Genomic DNA, 25472 nt, shown 5'->3' on the forward strand with positions numbered 1-25472 from the left:
GAGTACCCAAGGTGGTTACTACCTTAACTCCTATGGCCAGCCACATTCTTGATCTGTAATGATTAGGATGGGTTTGAGTCAGGCACTTGGATTTCATTTCATAGCCTGAAGTGGTCATTTTGTTTTGAGCTAGGACAAATCTGTGTCAAAACAGCAGGCATATTAGACAGTCTACCCTCAAAGCACTCTAAAAATTTTATGGTGTAATCACTATGGGGGGGGGGGGGAGAATTCCTTTGACAATGAGTGATTTGGTGGCTCATGAAAAACTTTTGTTCTCCATCCCTTGGAGCACTCTTCTCAGGCTCAGCCCTCACAGGTCATCTTGATTAACAAGTTAATCTGCAACCAGGAAAGTAAACTGAAGGTGGGTGGAGCTCTGGTGACAGAACTGTTTGAATCTGATCACAGACTTGCAGATAACATCATACAGGAGTTCACACTACAGGCAGTCCCCAACTCACGCGGATCCGAGGATCCGCACTTGATCCGCACTTACGAACGGCGCTTTTCTCGCCCCGGAGCTCGCAGGTGGCAGGACCGCCCAGAACGCAGTGGTCCCGCCACCACGTACTCTGGGGCGAGAAAAGCTGCTCCGGGTCTCCCTGGTGTGCTGGGGGAGACTCCCCAGCACAGCAGGGAGACCCAAGCAAAGCCGCACAGGCGGCGGACCCCGCTGCCCGTGCGGCTTTGCTCCTTTGCCCCAGAGCAAAGCCACATAGGCGGCGGGACCCCGCTGTCCGTGTGGCTTTGCTCCTGTCTCCCTGCTGTGCACAGCAGGGAGACAGGAGCAAAGCCGCAGAGGCAGGGGACCCCGCCGCCCAGGGACTCCCCCAGCACAGCAGGGAGACAGGAGCAAAGCCGCAGAGGCGGTGGGACCTCTGCGCCTCCGCGGCTTTGCTCGGGTCTCCCTGGTCTGCTGGGGGGGAGGGGGCGCAGCTAGTGCGCCCCCCCTTCCCCCCCCAGCAGACCAAGCTTTTGTTGCGGGACGCCTGGGGTAGAGCAGCTGGGGTCCTGCCGGGTTGGTCCTGTGGGGACCTACCCGGCAGTGCCCCAGCTGTTCTGTCCCAGGAGTCCAGATTCAGCCGCTGTTGAAACTGATCAGCGGCTGATTCCAGGAAGCCGGGGCAGAGCAATTCTGCCTAGGGCTTCCTGTAGTCAGCCGCTGATCAGTTTCAGCAGCGGCTGAATCTGGAGCCAGTTCCGACTTACATACAAATTCAACTTAAGAACAAACCTATTGTCCCTATCTTGTACGTAACCCGGGGACTGCCTGTATATAAAAGGTTACAGATTCTCCCTGCATTAATTCATGTCCAAAACAGAACACATCTTTGAGGAAAATATCCAATATTGATTTGAAAATTTCTAGTAATCAGTTGTTTAAAAGATCTTTAATATACTTCTGATTTTGTGGAGAATAGGATAAGGTTCTTTGCTTTTTACTACAGCTTCTTTTAAATCTTAAAACAGATATAGCTCAAGTGAACAGCTTGGTTCTCTGCAGCTGTCCCTGCTCATTGGCAGATTACATTACCTCCTACTTTGAGGAAAATGCCTATTTTATCAGGGGGGAGGGCTCGGAGGGGGGACGACTGTTTAGTTTTAACAAGAATATCCATGAGAAGATGAAACAAATTTTTCATCTGTTTTAGTTCTAGCCAAGAGTGCTCCACAGGGCTGAGGAATTTTAGTGCTATGACCTGCATCCACATCCTTCCTGGCTGCTTAGCCCATTTCTAGTGGAATCGGTCAGTGCATCCAATGGCAGGCTGCCAACTTCTTAAATACATCCTATGCTGTTGTGGAATTACCTGTTCATTTATGAATCATGCTATTTTGTGTGTTTACACATCATATGATCTTCTTGAGTTTTGTGAATTTTTGTTTTTATATAAAAATGTGTACTCTGATAAAAGTCTCACATTTAAAGTAATAGAGAATACTCAGTAAAGGTAAGGGAACAGTGGAATATGGGAGGAAACTGTGCAGAAGCAAAATGAAAAATAGGAGACTGGGGAAGAAGTTGCAGTCATAAGGCAGGAGAATTAGAGAAATCTAGTATAGCAGTTCCCCCACCTCAAATATTCCAAGCAGCCAGCGCACGGAGATACAAACTGTGTATAAATTTAAGGTTGAATTTTGAACCTAAAGTCAACACAAATTGGGGATGGGCTATTTACCCTTGTGATTAAAACAAATGAAAAGCCACATATTAACTTTCTGAAATCTTATTTGAGCCATCCATCGTTTGATTATAATCTGACTAACTGTTGCTACGTGTTTCAACTTTCATTTACATTTAAGATTGAACATTGTAACAAAATAGCTATCTTAGATGCCTTATTTTCTTTGACTTTTCTTAATCTGGATAGGATACAGAAAATGCTCTGTCTTCTAATAACCGATGAAGATCAAGTGTTTCCACTGATACGCAGATCAGATGCTTTTCATACCATTGATGACAAGGTGATGTACCTCAAGGCAGAAGGATGAAGCTGCCCTTTGTGGTTCTTACCATCTCAGAATGCCTTCTAGAATTTCTGTTAGGCAATGGTGACAAGAAGATGTAGTGAAGTCATATGAACCAGAGGAGCGGGGTTTGTCAACTAGGTGCTAATTTCTTTTGCAACCTGGGAATCTCACTAAAATTCCAAATTTGTTTTAGCACTTTTATAGATAGTTAGAACAGCTGCTCTTCATTTGCTTCTGACCAGGAGGATAAATCATCTCTCTATAACTTCAAGACCTGATTACTGTAATATATTCAATGTAAACAATACAGTCAAAATCTGTACTTAACCCAGAATGCTGCAGTAGGCTTGAGCTAAATATCTCATTGTGAGCATATTACAATGATGCTTTATAAGCTTCACTGTCCTCCTTTGGGTTTTGGTGTGGCATTTATTGGCACTATTATTGACCTATGAAGTCAAAAAAGGATGAAGCGCTACCTAATGACAAACCACCTCTGTTCATGTCATACTACTACAGTTAATTTCAGCAGTGGCACAAAATCTCAATATGAGAAGGCGCTGATAGCATAGCTTTATTTATGAGGACCTCTTGGCTTTGGAATTTACATCCCAGCACTTGGTCCAAAAATAGCACATTTATTCATTTTCAGGGCATGCTCATCTCCTTATGCAGGATTTTTGAGAGAGATTTTGCTTGATGGCAACATTAGAAAGTGGTACTTTCCCCCACGCTTTTTTGCAGATTTGGGGTTTCACATTTGCTAATGTTTTAAAGCAAACTGTACAGAGTGCCTAGAGCATCAGATACACTGTTAAATTATTACAGTTACAAAATGGGAAAACAGCTTGTAAATGACTACTAGTTTGTGTTTTAGTAAGTTTGATCAGGACAAGACTACAAAAGACTATCAACTTATTACAGCAGGTTAGAATGATATATTGAAACTTTACTTTAAAAAAGTGAAGCAGTGCACTATGTGCTAGCATTTTAGCTAATAGACCACTTTGAAGAGTAACACTTTCTGGTAATGTAAACGACTGAAGAAGGGGGAAAACAAACAACTTACAATATCACTGCCAGAGAGTGATGAAACAGAAGAGGCAGATGAGCCAGAGGACAAATGTTGGGTACTAGTTAATGACAAAGTCAAGTGTTGCTTGAAAGGTGATTCAGAGCCTCTCTTCTGTTGTTCTGTACTGCAGGGAGTTATGTGCTCTCTCACTTTTGTTCTACTGTCTGTTGATAAAAAATATAATTTAGAAGCATGATACCCCATCACCTTTTAATTTAGTATTCCCAGAGTTTCATAAACTGGTATTAAAAGCATCCAATAGCAAGAGTCGCAGGCTAGGTCTATATTGTCCTGCTGTTTGGATTTTATGGGAATGAGTAACTGCGTGCAACAAAGTGCTATGCTGTCTTCACATGGAAGTTACATTATGGGAATGAACTAAAACCTTTTAGTTCATGCCTGAAACATCCATACATGGGAGTTTCAGTGCAGCACTATGGTGCGCAGTTATTCACACCCCCATAGTCCAAACTGCAAAGCCACATACACAAGTCCTCCATCTTGAAATAAAATTCTGCAGTAATTTCTCATGCTCCTGAATTTAGTGACTAGCCCAGGACAAAGAACTTGCTTTTACATCTCTATTGATCAAATAAAGTTCTTTTCTATGTTTCTCAGATAGTATTTCAGTAATTTGAAACTAATGAGATAAATTGCTGTACTTACCAATATCAGGTGACAGACTACTTTTGCCTCCCCATGTCTTTTTAATCCATGCTCTGTAGTCAATCACTTCTTGCGTCACTTTGATAATTCTACCTAACGTGCTAGAAACAAAGTAATATTTGTAAACCAATATAAACATTTAGTGGGGAAAAAAAGAGGTTAGATATTCAAAAAACTCTATTTTACATTAACTACTATTCAAGTGAACTAGATTGATTTAAGATTTAAAGAGATAAGGCAGTAACCAAGGTATTACTTTAGCTTCCATGACTTAAGTTAGCTTACTATTCAGATTTGGTCACTGGAAATGCAGAGTTTTTACCAAGCGGAATTTATTGCATTTCCTACCTTTACTAGTGTTAGCGATACCATGGTTGGAATGGGCTCAGTGTCAGAAACACAAATTTCAACCAAACTTGTCTGTAGTAACACCTTTAATAATAAAAATATTTGTACTTGATAACAAGGACATTTCACTGGTTACAAGCATTCCCTACAGAAACTATGTAATCATGGCTTCCTTATATCTTTCATGGAGTCTAAATCAGACCATAAGGAATTTATGGGGTACAAACCTCAAAGTTAATACAGATCTTAGTCTCATACGGATTTTGAAACTGAAAGACTTTCACTCTTTTGCCAAAAATCATTGCCTTTTCAAAAAAAAGGGGGAATTAAAAGATATACAATCCCTACAAATAATGTACAGTATTAACATCCAGCACACAGCTCCTTGGAGACACCAGGAAGAGAGGAAAAACTGATGTAAATGGTGTGTGATTGCTTGGCCAGTGAACATCAAGCAGAATTAAATTTCTGGCAACTAAATTATTTACATTCATTAAATTTTTGACATTCAGACTTCAGAGATAACAACTTCAAATTTCTCTGATGACCCAAGTGACCTAAAGAGGTTTGAGGAAGTAACAAGAGGGGCTGCTAGAATGGCCAATTGGGGCAAGGAGGACCATATAAAAGAAGCAGCAGAACAGTGCAGCAGATAGTTGCTGCTTGAAGCTGAAGAAGAAAAAAACTTCATACCTAGCTTAAAGAGCAGCAGGACCATGGACAGCTAAGTGAAAGCAGGGAGCAAGAGGCTCCTGCTTGGCTACTTAGGACTGAGTAGGAACTGAGCATGGAGAAAGCCACAAGACAGGGAGGAAGCTTTGGGACAGTGTTCCTTCAAATTCTTCCCACCCATGTGAGGAATGAATTTTGTTACTTGCACCAATATGAAAGTTGTGTGTGACATCAAGGAGGCCAAAGGACTCAGAGTATGGGCGAGAGGGCTCAGAGCTAGGGACAAGGGGTTTGGGTGCAGGCTCTGTGCCTAGCTGGAACAGAAGCAAGGCCATGGACAGCTAAGTGGGGGCAGAAAGCAGAGGCATAAGAGGTCGCCTGCCTGGCCTCTAGGACGGAGCAGCAGTAAAAGAGCTACTAATTTGCTGCTATGACTGAGTAGGGACTCAGCCCAAGGGAGGAAGCTCCAGGGATATCGTCCCATACTAGGACTACTTATGAAGATTGAGCAATGAATGGCTAGAGAGATATCGCCAGAGGGGTATTGCGATAGGTCCTGGTGGACTATAAACCTCAAAAGAAGTCTGTTCTGGTTCATAGGCAGTGCGACAGACTGTGATGGAGGGCTGAGTAGTTGGGGGCAGGGAAGAGAGTCTGAGAACTGCCAAAAAAGATAGTCAGAACTAAAAGAATGACGACACACCCACTAGAGAGGTGCTCAAGAGAGGTGGGTGCCAATCCTATAACATTAAGGCTATGTCTAGGCTACAGGTTTTTTTTTTTTTTTTAAGAGGCCTTTTTTCAAAAAAAACTTCCCTTACATCTAGAATGCCGCCACATTCTTTCGAAATTAAATCAAAAGAACAGGCGGTTTTTTCGAAAGCAGTAAACGTCATTTTACAAGGAAGAACGCCTTTTTTCGAAAGAGCTCTTTCAAAAAAAAAAAAAAAAAAAAAAAAAAAAAAAAAAAAAAAAAAGCCGTTCTTGAACGCAAACAGGGCTTTTTCAAAAGAGGGCATCCAGATTGCCTGGGTGCTCTCTTTCGAAAAAATTGATTGCTTTTTCAAAAAAAAGTGGTGGTTGTCTATATGATCTCTTTCGAAATAAACTTTTTTGAAAGATTGTTTCAAAAAAGCTTCTTCAAAAGAAGTGTGTAGTCTAGACGTACCCTAAGACTTCAATGTGTGGTCCACAAACCCAAACTACAGAATTTCAAAAGGGGTCTGTACCTCCATTTGAAAAGCTTTAAGGGTCAGCAAATGAAAAAGATTGAACCACTGTACTAAAGAATAGGCTTATCCTCCCTACTTCACACCTGCCCTCAATCTTCATGCCTTTTTACGGTAGCTTTTTTCCCTTTAGGTAAGTATTAAACCACTTGCAGGAGACCCAGAAATGTGAACAATTTTGTGGAAGACAGCAGAGCAGCTCATATTTTCTGCTGAAAGTAGAATAATGGAGGCATATATCCACATCTAGTCTTTCAAAGCATACTGCAACTTTCACTGAAATTTTCCAGCATAACAATTCCTCTTATTATTCAGGGGTAACTCCCCATATAGACCCTTATTCCATAACTAGTGGTATAATTATACTCATAATTATGCCAATAAGTTTCCCCATGTAGATAAGCCTTAAGCAAGAGCCTTCAGCAGTGCTGCCTGCAATTTGTCCTGAGAGATTTACTTCAACACATTCATGGATGCAATGTCCATTTGGAGCTGCAAACGTACAAAGCTTAGACGACTCATCAGCACTTTGAAGTAAAGTGCTACATACTTTACATGAATTATAAATATCAAATCTTAAAGATTAATAACATTTAAAGGACAATAAAAAATAGTACATATACATTTATAGCCATTTGAAAATTGTATATCAAGCATGAATAATGTCATCTTAGTGATTTATGAAAGCAATATTAAAACCGGGGAACACTGGCCTAGTTCTGTTCAGATGGTCTCTGAGCTAGCACTCCTACTGCACATGCCCAAATATGCCACTGAACTTAAGAAAACAGTGCACACTGCTGAATTAATATTTAAAGTATTTTGCTCAAGGAAAGGAAGAAGAGGATATACCCAGCACAGAGACCAGCATACCTATTGGCTTTCACCCATGTGGAGGAAAGTGAGATACAAGAATAAAAGTCCCTAACTCTGACCAGATTTCTTAGCCAGCCTACCATATTTCCTTAAATAGCCGCTTCAAGTCATATGCTACAAAATATGCATTCTTACAATACAAAGTTTAGTATGAAGACATCTGTGCAAATTTTAGCATTTTCATATATTTCTATTTGATTACATCTACACATGCATATTTTAAAAAACAGACTGTTACCTCTCAGAATCTCTATTTGGATATGATCTTGCCAGTGGCAATAGTGCACGACTAAGAACAATGTAGGCATAATCAAAAACTTGTTTCACTTGCATGGCACCATAAGAACTTCTACCAACGTCGTTTCCTGCAATAATGTGACAATCATCAGTTGACATGTTTTTAAATAGGATCCAGAAAATTCCTGAGTCTGAAAACTCAATACCAAAGAAGCTTCACCCACAAATACCCTCAACTCTGCAGAGGCCAGGAAATATGGATGGTGAGAGTTGATTAACTGTAGATCTCATGTTGAAAATTTATTCTAGCATACAAAAAGCGTGCCAATAAAACTGCCAAATTGAATTAGAGTAGCCAGTTGAGTAACTATAGTCATTTTAAGAATGCCAATTTTTATGATGTAAAAAACTCAATCCCAATAAAAATGCTTAGAGTAAAACCCGTAACAAATTTTCAAGTAAACCCTGTTAACAGCACCTTAAATCTACTCTGTGTTATTTGTATAGGAAAGTATCTGAAATATTTTAGACGATCTATTACTGTGAATAATAAAGTACAGTAGAACCCTGTAGACTGATTTCATCTCCTTTTCAATCAGCAGTTTCAGTTACTTTGGGGTTCACTGCCTCACCTGTTCTTACTTGATCTGCACTAACTGGAAGACTTAATATGCTACAAAGATTAAAAAGCAAAACATAATTAGGGGAGCAGATGTCTATACATTAGATAGGGAACAGCCATAATCTGCCAGCTATTGTAGCATAATCAAGAAAACTGAAAACCAACAAAAGAGGAGGTTACTCACCTGTGCAGTAACTCACATTCCTCGAGATGAGTGTCCCTGTGGGTGCTCCACTCAGGTCAAGGTTAGTCCTAGCGCCTTTGATTGGAGATTTTCTCAGCAGTGCCTCCCTTCCTCCCCCGAGCTGTGCGCCCACTTTGCCTGCCTGACAAGCTGTCAGAGTATAATAGCATGTGCATGGTCTGGGCTCCTCAGTTCGTTCTCTACAATGGACAAGTTCATATCCGAAGTAGAGGGGAGGAGGGTGGGTAGTGGAGCACCCACAGGGACACTCATCTCGAATAACATCAGTTACTGCACAGGTGAGTAACCTCCTCTTCTCCTTTGAGAGATGTCCCTGGGGGTGCTCCACTCAGGTGACTAAGCAGTGTCCCTTAGGACAGTAGGGGCTTTGGATCAGGCTGGAAGGTTGCAGACAAAAAAGCTATGCCCAATCTAGTGTCAGACGCAGTGTTCTTTAAGAGGGCATAGTGTTGTGCAAATGTGAGATTTGATGCCCATGCAGCTGCCTTGCACATGTTGACAAGGGAAACTCTGCGTAAGAAGGCTGTAGACATGGAGACTGAACATGTAGTATGCGCTCTGATGGAGTCAGGAGGCTGAACTTGTTTGAAACGGTAGTACAGGCAGTCCCTGGGTTACGTACAAGATAGGGACTGTAGGTTTGTTCTTAAGTTGAATCTGTATGTAAGTCAGAACTGGCGTCCAGATTCAGCCGCTGCTGAAACTGACCAGCGGCTGACTACAGGAAGCCCGAGGCAGAGTTGCTCTGCCCCAGGCGTCCTGGAATCAGCCGCTGATCAGTTTCAACAGGCTGAATCTGGACGCCAGTTCTTACATACAGATTCAACTTAAGAAACCCAGGCATCCCCAAGTCAGCTGCTGCTGAAACTGATCAGCGGCTGATTCCAGGAAGCCCAGGGCAGAGCAACTCTGCCTCGGGCTTCCTGTAGTCAGCGCTGGTCAGTTTCAGCAGCAGCTGACTTGGGGATGCCTGGGGCAGAGCAGCTGGGGTGCTGCCAGGTTGGTCCAGTAGTGCCCAGAGTGGCGCTACGGGACCAACCAGCAGCGCCCCAGCTGCTGTACCACAGGCGTCCGGAGCAAAGCTGTGGAGCACGGGGGCAACGGGACAGCCCAAACATGCCGCGGCTGTCCTGCTGCCCGCGTGCTCCGTGGCTTTGCTCTGCTTTGCTCCCCGTCTCCCTGGTCTGTTGGTCTCCAGCAGACCAGGGAGACGGGGAGCAAAGCCGCGGAACACGCCGGCAGCGGGACAGCCCAGACGCACTGCGGCTGTCCCGCTGCCAGGGTCCTCAGAGGCTTTGCTTCCCGTCTCCCTGGTCTGCTGGTCTCTGCTGGTCTCCTGTTCGTAACTGCGGATCCGACGTAAGTCGGATCCGTGTAACTCGGGGACTGCCTGTACAAGCATATACAGTCAGCTATCCATTCATTTCTGCTTCAAGATGGCATTTCCCCAAAATCATGGCACAGTGGAGACAAAGAGCTTAGGAGTCCTTCTGAATGGTTTAGTTCTATTTAGATAGAATAATAGTGCCCTGTGTACATCTAATGTGTGCATGGCAAACAAACCATTGGCGTGTTGTTTCAGGAAGAATGTTGGTAAAGTGAATGGGTTCATTTAGATGAAAGGAAGAATGTGCTTTGGGTAGAAATTTAGGGTATGCGCAAAGCATGACTATCTCAAAAGAAGGTGGTTTATGGCGGGTCTGCCATGAGAGCTCCAAGTTCTTCCACTCTTCTGGCAGAGGTGATTGTGACCAGGAAAGGCGTTTTCATGGAGAGGTGTAAAAGAAAGCATGTGGCCAAAGGCTCAAAGGGTCTGTGCATGAGTGCATTAAAGGACAAGATGTAGATCCCAGGAATGTGTTGTTGGATGGAATGTGGTGATGGCAGAGTGATGGAATTAGTAGAGAGGCCTGTGGATTTAAGTTCCAGTAAATAATCAAGGACTGAATGGAGAAGCGCAGAGGTTGGGGAGGTATGTTTTTGCATGCTCCAAGCAGCATACCTCTTCCATTTTTGGAGGAAGGTAGTGCATGTGGTTAGTGTCTGGCTTTGTAGGAGAACTGTGCGTACTGGTTCTGAGTGCACTAGCTCTTCATGAAAGAACCACTGAGTAGCCAGAGTCCAGGGTAAAGACGGTCTGTCTATGTTGGGGTGAAGAATCTGGCCGTTGCGTTGGATAGGAAATTGGACTGAAATGGGGGGGGGGGGGGGGAGAAATGGGATTGGTCAACATTTCCGTCAGGAAGGGATACCATGGTTGCCTGGGCCACGCCGGTGTTATTAAGATGACATGTAAATTGTCTGTTCTGATCTTCTGTATTACCCTGTTGAGTATGGGTATAGGTGGAAAGGCGTAAAAAACCATGTTGGTCCATAGGAACAAAAAGGCATCCCCCCGGAGCGGGATCCTAGGCCTCCTCTGGAACAGAACTCTGGGCATTTTTTGTTCTGGGCTGTTGCGAATAGGTCAAGTTGGGAAACCCTCAGCATTGGAAAATGGAATGTAGAACATAATTGTCCAACTCCCACTCGCGTTCTATAGGGAAGCAACAACTGAGACGTCCGCAGTGGTATTTTGGATGCCAGGTAAGTATGTGGTGGATATGGTGATGTTGTGCTTTAGGTACCCAATTCCAGAGCTTGATGGCCTCTGTGCAAAGGGACTGGGAACGAGCTCCACCCAGCCTGTTCACATAGAACATGTGTGCTACATTGTCTGTCATGAGCCTTATATTGCAGCCTTTGATGACAGGGAGAAAGTGGAGGCAGGCGTAGCATATTGCTCTGAGTTCGATGAGGTTGATATGGAGAATTGTCTTGGAAGTGGAACGTAGTTCCAGTGTTGTGGTTTCTCCTACGTGTGCTCCCCGTCCTGTGAGGGATGCATCTGTTATGATGGTGATTGTAGGAGTTCTTGCTGAAATGGAACCCCTTTGCATATGTGTAATGGAATGGTTCACCACAGTAGTGAGTCTTTGACTGTAGAAGGCATTGTGAGGTACTTGAGGAGCTTGTGCCATTTTGGTTTGTATACTGAAGCTAGCCAGGTTTGAAAGCATCTCATGTGCAGATAGGTATTGGGATACGACAAAGGTGGAGGCTGCCATGTGTCCCAGTAGCTGGAGGCAGGCGCGAGCTGTGACATGTGAGCTGATGCGAATGGTGTGTATGAGACTGCAGATTGCTCTGAATCTTTCCTGCGGCAGTGAGGCTCGACCAGTAGTGGTGTCGAGAAAGGCACCTATGAAGCAGATTTTTTTGGGCCGGTGTTAATGTTGACTTGTCTCCGTTTATTTGTAGGCCTAACTTTTGGAAGCACTGCATTGTCACTGATGTTGCATGAAGAGCATGAGAATGGTTGGAGACTTCCGGAAACAATAGTCTAGATATGGGAAGATTATCAGGCCCTGCTTCCTTAAATATGCTGTTACCACCGGCCAGTAGCTTTGAAAACACTCATGGTGCTGTGGAAAGACCAAAGGGAAGGACAGTGTATTCAAAGTGGTCATTCTCAAGTGTAAATCTAAGGAAGCGTCTGTGTGCCAGGTGGATAACAACATGAAAATACGCGTCTTGGAGGTTGAGAGCTGACAATCTCCCTGCGCCAGTGCTGGGATTATTGTGGAGTGACCATCCTGAATTTTTGTTTTTGTACATATTTGTTCAAACCCTGAATGTCTAGAATGGGTCACCATCACCCATTTTTCTTTTCTGTCAAGAATAATGTGAATAAAACCCTTTCCCCCTGTGCTGAGTAGGCACTGGCTGTATGGCTCCAAGGGGGATAAGGTGTTACACCTCTGAATGAAGTAATAGCACATGAGAAGGGTCCCTGTAGAGAGATGGGGGGATGGGGGGAAGGGATGTGAATGGGATGGTATATCCTGATTAAATGATTTCCAGGACCCAACAGTTGGAAGTGATAGCTTCCCAGTTATGGAAGAAGGATTGTAGATGGAAGGTGAAGGATGGGTTGGTCACTATAAGCACTGGAAAGAGTAGATTGGTTTTCAATGCTCTCACCTGAGGCTTCAAATTTGCTTACTGGAGGCTGTGGGTTGGGTCACCCCAGAAGGGGGAGGGCGACATCTTTGGCCTTTGGGTCTCTGGCATTGCTGGTAATGAGTGAGTATCACATTGTTGATGCTGTGCTTGGTGAGTAACGGGTATTGCTGTCGTTGGTACGTCTGATATCTGTATCGTGTTTTCTTTGATATAGGTGTTTGTATGCCCAAGGATCTCAGGATTGCTCGAGAGTCCTTCATGGAGTGGAGGACCTCACTGGTGTTAGCAGCGAAGAGCTTTTGCCCATCAAATGGAAGATCCTCTATTGCAGTGTGGATTTCCCTTGGGAAGGAGGAAGATGAGAGCCAGGATGCACAACTCATGACAACTGCTGTGGCTATGGATCTGGTGGCTGTGTCCACAACATCGAGTGCAGCTTGGAGTGCTGTGCGGGATATTAATTGGCCTTCAGAGACCACTGCCTGCAATTGTTGTTTCCTGTCTTCAGGCATGTCATCAATAAAAGTTTGTATTTTGGAATAGTTTCTGTGGTCGTATTTTGCTAATAGCACCACGTAATTGGCCACCCTGAATTGCAAGGTGGAGGAGGAATATACTTTCTGCTCAAATGCCTCCATCTTTCTATTATTTTTGATGGGTGAATTGGTCTTGAACTGTTGGTGTTGCTTGTTGTTCTGAATAGCTGCTTCCACTATTAGCGAGTTGGGAGTAGGGTATGTGTAGAGGAATTCAGTGTCCTTAGAGGGAACAAAGTACTTCCAGTCCACGTGCTTGCTTGTGGGTGCGACGGAGGCAGGAGTCTGCCATATAGTTTGTTGAGGCTGCAGGCTGGCTGCATTAATGGGGAGTGCTATTTTGAAGGTAGCAGTGGCTTGCAATATATCTATGAGCTCATGTTGGTCATCTGAGACTTCCTCCAAAGCAATACTGAGGTCATCCACTACTCTCCTAAAGAGGTCCAGAAAGTGAGAGAGGTCATCCGTAGATGTGGATATATTGAGCAGTCTGGCTTGTTGGGGTGAACGGGGTGCCCTAGTAGCCATAGGAGAATCATCCCCTGCGATTTCTGTTTGTACGTGTCCAGTAGAGATTCAGCATTAGAGTCCACCTCTACTTGAAGGGCTGGCGGGGGAGGGTTGTGGACCTGCCTCCGTGTAGCAGAACGATTAGTATGTCATGGTCTATAGCGTTCCCAGTTACCCCAGTATGGTAGGTAGCCAGGGAATGGTATTAGTGGTGCCATCCAGGGGTATTGTGCAGGTGTATTTTGCCTGTGTGGGTCCCTAAACTCAGGGGGGTAATAGGGTGGAGAAAGGTCTTTGTTCTCCAAGTCATCTTCCTTCCCACTGGAAAGGTGGGGAGGGGGTTGCAGGAGACTGGCAGTATTGTGCTTGTGGCTCTGGTGGAAAAATTCCCCTCCAGAAGAGGAGACCCCCGTGAGAACAGTTGCACTGCAGTGCCACGCTGAGGTGAGCAGGCAAGGGCACCATGGAAGCTGAGGAGAGTGTCCGTGCCCTGTGAGTCAGAGCAGTTTGTTGCTGCCTTGTTGAGCAAGCAGGCAGCTACCACAACTTCAAAGGCTCAAGCAGAGCAGCAGGATCAAAGGGAAGTGCTGCTTCTGCTGTTTGAATAGGCTACTGCGAGCCTGAGGTTGGTTGGGGTCACTGAGGAGATCATGGGTGCATTCAGAGAGGCGAGCAGCTGAAAGCCCTTTGCCGGAGCACCTTGTAAAGTGGCTGAGGACTCTCAGTCAGTGGAGAGGTGCCTGCAGAGACAAAAGTGCTCAGGCTCTGAATGGCTAACACTGAGGAGACTCAAGGTCCGTGCTTCTTCCCTCTGCCTGGGGAAGCGCAGGAAACAGGTCTTTTCCTGGACTTGGAGGTTTTTTGTTGAGACTCTGCAGCGTTTTGTCCAGGGTCCGATGCAGGTCTGAGTGAGTCCTGGGGCAAGGACAGCTTCAGATGCAGCTCCCTGTCCTTCCGAGTCTGCACTTTTAATTTTTGCCAGTGAGTGCATTTTTGGGGGACATGAGACTCCCCAAACAGCTGATGGGAGTGGCTTCTTTACAAGAGGAGCACCTCTTGAAACTGGGAGAGCTCAGCATGTTGAAAGGGTTGCTGTTTTTTTTTTTTAAAATAAACAAGAAGAAGAAAGATACTAACTATTTGTATGTTAACGGAAACTAAGTGGCCATATAACTATGTATAACTAAGAAACTATGTTGCTGAGGTGGGCAGCTTGACTGGGGATGGTAGAGAAGGAACTGAGGAGCACAAACCCGGCAAGTTCTATACTTTGACAGCTCGTCAGGCAGGAAAGCATGCACACGGTCCAAGAAGGGGGAAGGGCACTGCTGAGAAAATCTCAGATCAAAGGCTCTGGGACGCACCTTGACCTGAGAGGAGCACCCACAGGGACATCTCTCAAAGGAGAACCTCAATTATTTGTGAACCAAGAAAGGAACAATAAACCCTGAAATTAAATCCTTATGAAAAGGCCAAAAAGCCTGTAAACTGGTGCTGCAACAAAAGTTTGTAACTGAAAATTGCAACTCACGAACTAAAAAAAAAAAGGAGAATTTACTGATGCTGCCTCAGGAGCAACTGAGTTGAAGAGGTACAAAGCATCAGAAGGATTAGTGATAATCACCTTCTCTCCAAACATTTAGAGCACGATTCATGCCAAATCCTAGTTAAATAAAACACAAGATCTTAAAGTGAAGTTATATCCAGCAGGTGTCATTCAGATTGCAGTCCCCCCCTAATATTGTTTTCCTACCTAGATAGGACTTATGGAACAAGTCATCTTATTCTCTAGTGTAATGAGATGGCATGTAGAATATTCTGAATAAGACTCCCTTGTGCTTTTTTCAGGAGACCGACCTGTAATATTCAAGATCATTTTCTGATTTGCCAGTTACTCAGAAACAGGTAAATAGATGAACAAACCAGATGAAGCTGGAATTGAGGTAATATTCATGAACAGTCTAATACTCTAAATTGTAAGACCATGTATTCGCATATATTAACATAATTCTGAATGTTACATATTCCTAAAATTCGTGTGTGCTTTTTTTAGTTTTGCACATTGTTAAGTTAACTGAATACAAGATATAGGACTTATTAAAGCAGCATGATGCTTCTTCCTTCCCATAAAGAACCTTGATCTTTTTGTTACAGCCTACATTTCTGGTAAAAAGAAAAATTTAAAAAGTTAAGTAACCTTACCAGGGAGGAGAGGATCTTCGATGCACAACATGGATGGTCTATAACCATGCGTCATGGCTTTCATGATTTCTTCTTTGGCAATATAGGCACCTCCATTTTTTATTCTAATACCAGTTTTCAAGTAATTAAAATTTCTTCCATACAGTTCAAAAAATTCTACTAGAAGCATTCCAAGGTTTTCATCAGCTCTTCTGGCATCAATTCTTGGATGCAACTGTAAAGAAGAATATGATACTTAGAAAAAAATTGAGGGTGGATGATAGGGAAGTACCAGCAAACTGACAAGCCATGTACTATTAGCCATGAAACTGGTCCATTACATACACTTCATTAAAAAGCTCAGAATGAAACTAAAAACTGCAATCTTATTACCTTCCCCAAATAAATTTCCCTAATCCCGTGGTCACCAACCAGTAGATCGCGAGCTACCGGTAGATCTCAGGGGCTCTAAGAATAGCTCTTGAGCCCTCTCTGAATTGCGCGCCTGTGCAGTACATTTACATTAGATTTCCTCATTTGAGAAGCAGCTACTCACCGAGCAACAACACACGTGAGTAGCTGCGAGGAATTGTGGGAGCTGGGAGGTCGGGAGGGCTGAAACGCCCCAGCCAGCTGACTGTGGCTTTCAGGTGAAAGAGGCTGCTCCGCGCTCCAGCTGATCGGCAGCTTCTCCTCTGCGCCTGCCCACGTGGAGTTTGGTACATCCTGGCTGAGTGCCATGGCCAGCTGGCCGGGCAGCCACTTCTCTTCCCTCCAGCCCAGCTGCCCTGCGCTCAGCCCAGGGAGGCTACATCTAGCTCCAGCTGTACTGGAGCAAGCTTCCCGGGCTGAGCGCAGGGCAGCCTGGCGGGAGCGAAGAGAAGCGGCTTCCCAGCCAGCTTGGTGGTCAGCCAGGGTGCACCAAGCTCCACGTGGGCAGGCGCAGAGGGGAAGCCACCCGATCAGCTGGAGTGTGGTTCAGCCTCCTCCGGGCTGAAGGCCACAGCCAGCTGGCCAGCCAGCTTCTCCTCTGCATCAGCCCACTTGGAGCTTGGTGCACCCTGGCTGAGCTCTATGGCCAGCTGGCCAGGAAGCCGCTTCTCTTCGCTCCCACCCAGCTGCCCTGCGCTCAGCCCTGGAAGCTTGCTGTTAGTGTTAGTATCCCAACACTGTCCAGCCTGGAGCCCTCTCCCTGAGCCAGTGTCCTCTTCTCCACCTCCTCCTGCATCCAGATTTCCTCCCAGAGCTTGCACCTCTCACCCCTTCCCACACCCAAATCCTTCATTCCCACCCCAGAGACTACCCATCCTGTCTCAACACAGCAAGGGTCCAGCTAGACTGCAAGAGTTTTTCAGGATTCTGGAGATATCCCAGAAAAACTCTTCTGCATCCAGGGTTGCGTTTGTTCTTTTGCTTTTTTAGTGGAAGAGCAAACAGGCTCTTTTGGTCACCCCTATATTCCTCTTTCCACAAGGAATAAGGTGGCTTCCAAAAGAAGGGTTTTTTTTCTGACTTTTGGTCCAGTCTAGACAGGCCAAATGTTGGAAAAACCTCTTCCTACAGAATTTTTTTTTTAAGCAGTGGTATAAGGATTGGGGATAGCAAGTGATGGAGAGGAGGAGAATAGAGAGGGCGGGGCTTCAAGGAAGGGACGGGGTGGTAGATATTGGCTTGATCTGTCATTTAAAAAGTGATCTTGGGTGTAAAAAGGTTGGAGACCACTGCCCTAATCTTCCCTTAAACTTCACTTCACTAATATAACCAAGAGAGGGCAGCACTTGAATTCTAAATACTACATGTACTTAACCACATCTACATAGCCCAGTTTTCTAGTCCAAAAGCAATAGAGAAGAATTGCCACTTAGATCTGATGCCTAGTTAATGAACAAATATTGGTTTAAGTTTTCATAGAAATTCTGCAGTACTGGTAGTTTTTAGAAGGTATACAGAAAACAGAACTCCATGTTTCTTCTACAAATGCTTTTGGATTCTATGTATTGGTGGCCTCTTGCCATCATCCCCGTATTTTACCAGATGTACAGTTTGGAAGACACCTCACACAGCCAATAACTAGCCAATAACTGACCACCAAAGACACATACCAGCATAGGAGATTCTCTATGGGTATGCCTAGATCAGAGACTAACGCCCTGTTTTTAACCTGAGTAAACTGACTGCCAATTCATTGTTGTTAGCCTTTATAATGATAATCCAGAAATTCTGCAACCATTTACACTATAACAAACAGGTCATATGGAAAAAGCAGAATGTAATTATAATACAGTCATACAAAGGGGATGAAGTATGGTTGTACTACTACTTAGTTTTCTTCCAGGAATCTGCTTAACCATTTTAGCTGAAAGTTGCAAATCTGTCTGAAAGAAACACCCAGCATGAAAAAGTTTCATGCCCAAAGAAAGCTATAAGCAAAAGTGTTGGGCAACCAGCATCACAGATAACATAATGGGCACAAGTTATGGGCATAATTTGCCTTTTAACAAGGTATTAAAATTCTGTTTGTGCATCATACATGTTCATCTTTGTATAGCCTTTATCAACAGGCTTTTGGGTGAGACCATCCAGGCCCAGTTGTCCTGTTCCTATGCCTACTTCCATTAGCACAGCAGGAGGGCCTGCTGACAAGGGAAACAAGATTCCAAAGGAATTCAGGAGCCTCAGGACACCCTCTCATTCATTCAAACTGGTAACAGGGATGAAGGAATAATAAAGATCAAGGGACAGTAGTCATGGAGAAATCATAGTTAGGCTCTGACTTCTGTCATGAAACACTGGAAACAAACTGTAACTAAAATAAAAACAGTGAGATTAAAACAAAATAGAGAACTTACCTGCAGGAAACTAATTGCCATTAAAATAAGGCTGTAAGAGCTAATTCCACCAGTAAAAACTTCATTTAAATCCCTCTCAAGAAGGAACTGTTTCAATACTAAAATCAAGTAAGGCAGCAATGAATATTTCTGTAAAGAAGAAAAAAAAAGGTCTGCTATGATTTATTACAAATTCTAAAAGATTTTAAGATGCATTGAACAGGTGAAATTCTCTCCTCAAAAGTATGACTTTTGAACATTTTAATTACGCTATTTGAAATTCTTAATATTAACTGGTCCTTCAGGTAAACAGCTAACACATTATTTTATTCTATTCATGTTTTTTCTGTGTAAATACAATATTTCATTTGGCATGCTGTAGCTTCCTAACAAAAGGAAAATGAAGGATAAACACAGAAAACTACTTCCTTAAATTCTATCAGCCAAAACGTTATCATCAAATCACACTGCAGGAGCAATATAATCAGTGGTTACAACAGCCATTGATTTTAGCAATAGTTAGATGGCAGCCAAAACTTTTCTGTATAGGCATAATTAATAATCCAAACCAGATTTAAAAGATAAACATTTCCATAAAGCTGGTTAGTTATTATGCATAAAAACAAAGTTGTAAAGAAACAAAACACTAAAGTATACCAGCCTCACATTTATTTAAACTCTCCAAGAACACAGTTAATATCAAGGACTATAAAAAGCTATTCAGGATATGTGTTGAGACTATAAAAATGAGCGCCATACTTAAAGGTACAGACTTTAAAGCAGCATGGTAAGGTACTGACAGTACACCACAGTGGGCACACCATTAAACTGCTTAACAGACATAGGCAAAATACCTAGCATGAAATTGTTGCTTTTCAGCACAAACATACCACTCAGTCCTTGCATATTTAATATACAGAAGCTACACACTTCTTCAAAGCTGGACTTTTTACATGTTATACATGGAATGATGATAGTCTGCTGTGCAGCATGGTTAGTTTAGCTAACAGTTTCTTAAGCAATGCATTCTATGAAGCTTTGCCTCAATTAGAACGTTAACTTGCATAACCCAGAATTAAAATGAGCTGCACAGATCTCTTTTATTTAACCTCACCACCACCACCACCACCACCCAATCATGAGTTCTACTTTCTATCTTAGTATACCTTTTAAGTTCCTCAGAATTTGAGAAAATTCTTTTTGGGCTGACTGTTTCTAGGCTACGAGTAAGCTTGGAAACTATTTCCAGATTTGAGTAGACAGTTCTGCTGTTGGAGTTTTGAATGTATTAAAAAGCCTACACTGGTAGCTCTCATTATGGTTTAGGTATTTTTAACTAGAACTGATTAGGAAATATTTTCCCCTTCATGGGAAAAATTCAACAGAAATAAAAAATGGTTTCCTTGAAACTATCCTAAAAATGTGAGTGTTATTGAAAACCAAAAATCATCAGAAACAGAACTCACAAAAGTTTATTTTGACAAAACAAACAAACAAATTTTCCACTGAAAAACATTAAAATAAAAAATTTCACGCAACTTTCACTTTTACAGTGGAAATTTGCAATCAGTTTTTTTAATATGAACCTAAAAGCCTACAGTAGTTTGGAATACTGGGCCAATGATTATTGAGACAAAACACGCATGGCCGTTTTTGGCTGGCTCATCCCATTTGCAGCAGGCACTGGCTGCATACTGCGGTGAGTGCAGGCAGGCACTAAGCAGTGGCCAGTTACCTGTCGCTTGTGTTGCCTACTCATCAGCCTTTTACCTGCTCTTCTCTCACTGCTTTGTCCCTTCAGCCCCCATCCCTAACCCTGCTATTCTTCCATGTCGCCACAGGCGGATCATGTACCACAGCAAAGCTATGTCTAAACTACATTCCTCTTCTGAAAGAGGAATGTAAAATGAGGCCGATCAAAAAATCAAATGAAGCATGGATTTACAAATCTCACGTTTCATTTGCATAATCACGTGAGCACTTTCAAAAAACGGTTTTTCAGGGGAAAAAACAAACAAACCAAAAAACCCACAGTTTGAATGGGGTTCTTTCAAAAAAGGGTTCCCCCCCCTTAAAAGAACCCCGTCTAGACTGCAGTTTTTTTCCTCCAAAAATACCCTTTTTCGAAAAGCACTCAAATGATTATGCAAATGAAGCATGAGATTTGTAAATCTGTGCTTCATTTGAATTTTTGATTGGCCTCATTTACATTCCTCTTTCGGAAGAGGAATGCACAGTAAAACCTGCGTTATAGTAAAACCTATGTTATCCAGCTCACCCGGGGATGAGGTCACACCGGTTTCCTAAAAATTCCAAGTATCTGGGGGGGAGGAGGTGGCGCAGGAGCTGGGATGTGGCCTGCTAGGGGGGACCACGGGCCAGAGGGGAAAGGTGTCAGGATGCAGCCTGGTGAGCGGGGGCGGAAGCCAAGGGGCAGAGATGGCAGGGAGTTGTTAGGGGGCTGACCTGCGGGTGGGAGGGGGGGTCCGGGGAGGCTACCAGAGCGGCTACAAGCCCTGAGGGTGCCAGGCGTCGCGGGCGGCTGACCTGTCGGAGAGGAAGCCAGATACCGGGGGGGGGGGGGGGGGAGAAGAGGAGTGGCGGTCACGAGTCATGGGGGTGCTGGGAGCTGGAGGGTGGGCCAGGATATAGCCATTTGCCTCTCCCCCAGGTACGTGCTGTATGCACATCTGGCAGGAGCGGGGAAAGTGTCTGAGGAGCAGCCTGGTTTAAAGCGCCAGTTTCCCTTTTTTTGGGGGGGGGGGGGGGGGGCTGCTTTTAACAAGTTTTTTCCTGGCTTGGAAATTTTCCCAGCTAGTTAAGTGCCAGATAGTACAGGTTTTACTGTAGTTAAAACGTGCACCAAGAGCTGTGTAGAGAACTGGTCCCTGGTCAGAACACTCAGCTCACCAGCAGCATGGCCAGCAGGCTATTTCCTTCTCTCACTGCCTCTGGCTGAGATGACACCTCTGGAAAACCCCAGACCTTCTGGCTCAGGTTACTGGCCAGTAGGAGTCAAGCCCTGAACATGTTACAGCCCAGCACCAAGCTGTCAAAGGGAAGCCTAACTGTTCCTCAGCTAATCACGGAGATAGGGGGGCAATATTCGCTGTAACCTGTGTGCTTATAGGGCCACTCAGGAAAGAGTCTAATGCTGCCAAGCTGATTAGTAGAGGACACAGAGCTAGATTTTTTTTGTTTCTATTGGTCACACACACAGGCTGTTAAATTTAGTTTAAACAACTAATTGAATAATCAATGGATTTTCCATTGGGAAACTAATCCCAGGAGCTAATCCCACTACAGCTCTGACTTTTAAAATGTATTAAGAGCCTGCTGCTGGCTCTTAAAACATTTAAAAGGCTAGTGCGCAGCGGGAGGACCCAGAGTGAGCCAGGACAGCTGATTCCCAGCTCATGCTGGGTTGCCTCTGCTGCGCTTTAACCTTTAAATGTATTAAGACACTGCCAGGTCAGCTTGCACCGGATCCCACAGTGCACACCAGCCATCTAAACGTATTAAGAGCCAAGAGGCTCTTAATACATTTTAAAAGTTAAAACACAGCGGGGGAGACCCAACACAAGCCAGGAATCAGGCTGTCCTGGCTCGTGCCGGGTCCCCCGCTGCGCTTCTGATTTTTAAATGTATTAAGAGGGCAGGCTCTTAATACATTTATAAAACAGAGGTGCCATATCTGGGACTAGGTGCAAGCCAGTAATCAGCTGATTTCCCAGGCTCATACCCAGTCTCCGCTACTCCTCTACCTTCCCTGTCCCCCCCATGGAGATGGTGCTGGAAGAAACCAACTTTTAAGCCAGCTCCCTACAGCAGCAGTTCCTGCCCCATCCCCACCCCTGTTGCTGGCTGGCTCTGATAGTGAGTGAGAGATTGCTTTCCAGGAGAGGTTGCAGAGTGTCAATGATGTGCTGGAGGGGTTTCAGCTGGGGCCTGTAGGTGATGTAGGTGTTATTTTCCTTTTGGGGCATGTCTTGAAAAAGCAGATTCCTAGTACTCGTCTGGCTCTGACAATCTGTTTCTTCACCTCCCCGGGTGGATATTTAAGTTTTAAGAATGTCCGATAAAGATCTTGTAGGTGTTTGTCTCCATCTGTGGGACAAGAGCAAATCCGGTTGTATCTGAGGACATGGCTGTAAAAAACAGATCATGTGACGTGTCCTGGATAGAAACTACAGGTATCTCAGTAACAGTAATATTCAGCAGGTTTTCAGTATAGGGTGGTAGCAATGTGGCCATCATTGAATTATACTGTAGTGTCAAGCAAGTGATTCTCTTGTGTGGACTGATCCAGGCTAAGGTTGATGGTGGGGTGGAAGTTGTTGAAATCCCTGTGGAATTCTTCAAGGGTCTCCTTCCTGTGGGTCCATGACAATGATGCTGTTAATGTAGTGTTGCTAGAAAAAGGATACTAGGGGATGAGAGCTGAAGAAACATTGATCAAGGTCAGCTATAAAAATTTTGGCATATTGTGGGGCCACAAGGGTGCCCATAGCAGAGCCACTGACTTGAAGGCATGACTTGTCCCCAAATTAGAAATAGTTGCAGGTGAGGACAGAGTCACATAGATGAGCCACCAGGTGGGCTGTGGCATCACTGGGGATGGTGTTCCTGAAAGCTAGTAATCCGTCATCATGTGAATATTGGTGTAAAGAGCTTCTACATCCAGGGTGGCTAGGATGGTATTTTCAGGAAAATTACACATTGCAAGACATCAGCAGAAGTTGCCACAAAGGTTTAATTTAATTTACTGACACATTTGCCCTTCACCTTACCAGCTTACACTTAGGTACAGAAGTGAGATGTATGTACATGTTTCACTCTTACAAATATTGAAAATGAACAGTTTCTTATACAGTGTTTCCTCCAACCTAGCTTGGCTAAGCGCACACACACACGTACTACATATGCCAAACCTCAAATGAGACTCCTTTCCACACATACTACTCAACCATCCAAATGTCATTTTTAAACAGATCTTTTGAAACAATTCTCCTTGAATTGAGAACAAGCATGAAAATTTTCAGCTGGAATTTGTTACAGAAAGTTGTTTTAAAAAGTTAAATGCCTTCTGCAGCAATGATAGTTCTTCAAGATGGGTGCTCCACTATATTCATGCTTATATCTCTGTGCTTCCTAACTGTCAGGGTGGTTAAACACTGGAATAAGTTGCCCAGGGAGGTTGTAGAATCTCCATTTCTGGAGATATTTAAGAGTAGATTGAATAGACACCTATCAGGGATGGTCTTGATGGTACTGGGTCCTGCCATGAGGGCAGGGGACTGGACTCGATGACCTCTCAAGGTCCCTTCCAGTTCTAGTGTTCTAAGATTCTATACTTGTGAGAGCTCTGAGGTCTAGTCTAATATGGGTCTACAACCTCCCTTCCTTTTGGGTAGTATCCCATACCTAACAGATATTACGGTACTTATTCTATGGCTCCTAGGGGGAGGATGCAATTCACCTTGCATTGGGATGAAGTTTCAAGAGAAAGGACCTTGAAAAGAGAGAGAGAGAGAAAGAGAGAGGAGGGGGGGGGGTGCTGTGGAGGGGGTAAAGAGGTAGACTGAATCAAGTGCCCGGTTCAAACAATTCACCCAACAAAGGACTGATATGCATTCCCAGGCACTGCAGAGTGCTGCCAAAAAAAACAGTGGCCAAATGAACATGATACAATGATCAGCTATGTCAGTTGGGGAGAAATGTTCTCATCACATCTTGACCTTCCCATCAAAAGTGGCATTTAGATTCATCTGATCTATTCTGTCAAGGGGGACTAAATCTTCTTGTCCCAGTGTATACATTCCCCATGACTGGAGGATAGTCTCAGAATCCTTCAAGATGTGAAGGGAGGTGTCTTTTTTTATTTTAAGCAGAGACACAGTATTTTTTGTCAGCCCTCTCTTGCAAGTCAGGACCACTGAAGCCAAGATTTGCCACATGGCCTTTGCTGGGTCTAAAATGGCTTCATTAAATCAGGAGTGATCTTTAAAAGAGGCTGACATATGAGTTTGAACAATAGAGGATATCAAGAAGTTGATGGTGGGTACCTGACTTTCTCCACTGGACTCTGGACACCATCTGACACCCTCTTTTCAAGTTGCTGAAAGAGAATAAAGTCATACCCCAAAGATAGTGAAGAAGACATGATCTCTTCATCTGGAGAATGACAATATGGTCCTTGGAGTCACTTCCTTGGTACCATCTTCCTGATCCTCAGTCTCAAGGCGGTTCCAAAGCAGTGGATAGTGTGCCTCGATAGTTCTTTGGCAAGGCACAGAGCTCAAGGCATATTGGCAGTATATCTTCCAAGGGTCCCAATATGGACATTGCAGGGGGTTGGTGCCAGAGTGCCCCAAGGTGGACATACTAGGATGGTGCTGGTTGAGCCATCTGTGGATATATCCTTGGGCTGTGTTGATAGCAAGTTTGGGAAGAATAGGGCAACACACTATGTCTGAATCCTCACTAAAAAGCACATGGGCATGCCAACTGGGATATTTCCCATGCTTGGTAGTGGCTCGATGCAGAATTCTCAGCATCAAAAGTAGGGGACTCCAGGAGCAGCTGTATTTCCACAATCTCTTGAATGATAAGAGTTCTGCCTGTAACAATTCTCCTGGAATCAGTGCCAGCAGGACAGGAATCTTGTTTGTGCCAGTCACTCTTGTGCTGGTTGAGCCACTGTTGGTGGTAATGATGAGGGCTCACATACCCGGAACGTCTTTTAGAGGAATACTTGCTAGTGTCCTTCAGTGCCAAACTCTGTGCCCTGCTCCATACCCATGAGATCCATACATCAGTGGTACCAGTTCCTGTCGGTTTCTGTAAGCTATGGGCATTGGATTGAGATAGTTGTAAGCAATCTTCGGAACGGAGCCATCTCAGGGCTCATTATGGTGGCTTCCTACTCTCTTAGAAGATTTGTGAGAGGGGTCTGCCGACTGCTTTTTCAACCCATAGCCCTTAGATGTAGAAGGCTATGGGGAAGA

The 25472-nt window shown here is 44.1% G+C and overlaps 1 protein-coding gene across 7 annotated transcripts in view; it reads right to left on the bottom strand.

Moving 5' to 3' along the window:
- The window catches only part of TENT4A (terminal nucleotidyltransferase 4A), a 92872-nt gene that overhangs the window by 23540 nt on the left and 43860 nt on the right, over positions 1-25472 (bottom strand). For all 7 annotated transcript variants that reach the window (XM_006127302.4, XM_006127299.4, XM_006127298.4 and 4 more), the window contains 5 exons: positions 18487-18615; positions 15659-15872; positions 7580-7706; positions 4217-4317; positions 3545-3714 (listed from right to left, as the gene is read on the bottom strand). In XM_006127302.4, coding sequence (XP_006127364.2) covers positions 3545-3714; positions 4217-4317; positions 7580-7706; positions 15659-15872; positions 18487-18615 — 741 coding nt within the window. The remainder of the gene's footprint in view (positions 1-3544; positions 3715-4216; positions 4318-7579; positions 7707-15658; positions 15873-18486; positions 18616-25472) is intronic.

Source organism: Pelodiscus sinensis, chromosome 2 (genome assembly GCF_049634645.1).
Source record: "Pelodiscus sinensis isolate JC-2024 chromosome 2, ASM4963464v1, whole genome shotgun sequence".
In the NCBI taxonomy this organism is placed as follows: Eukaryota; Metazoa; Chordata; order Testudines; family Trionychidae; genus Pelodiscus; species Pelodiscus sinensis.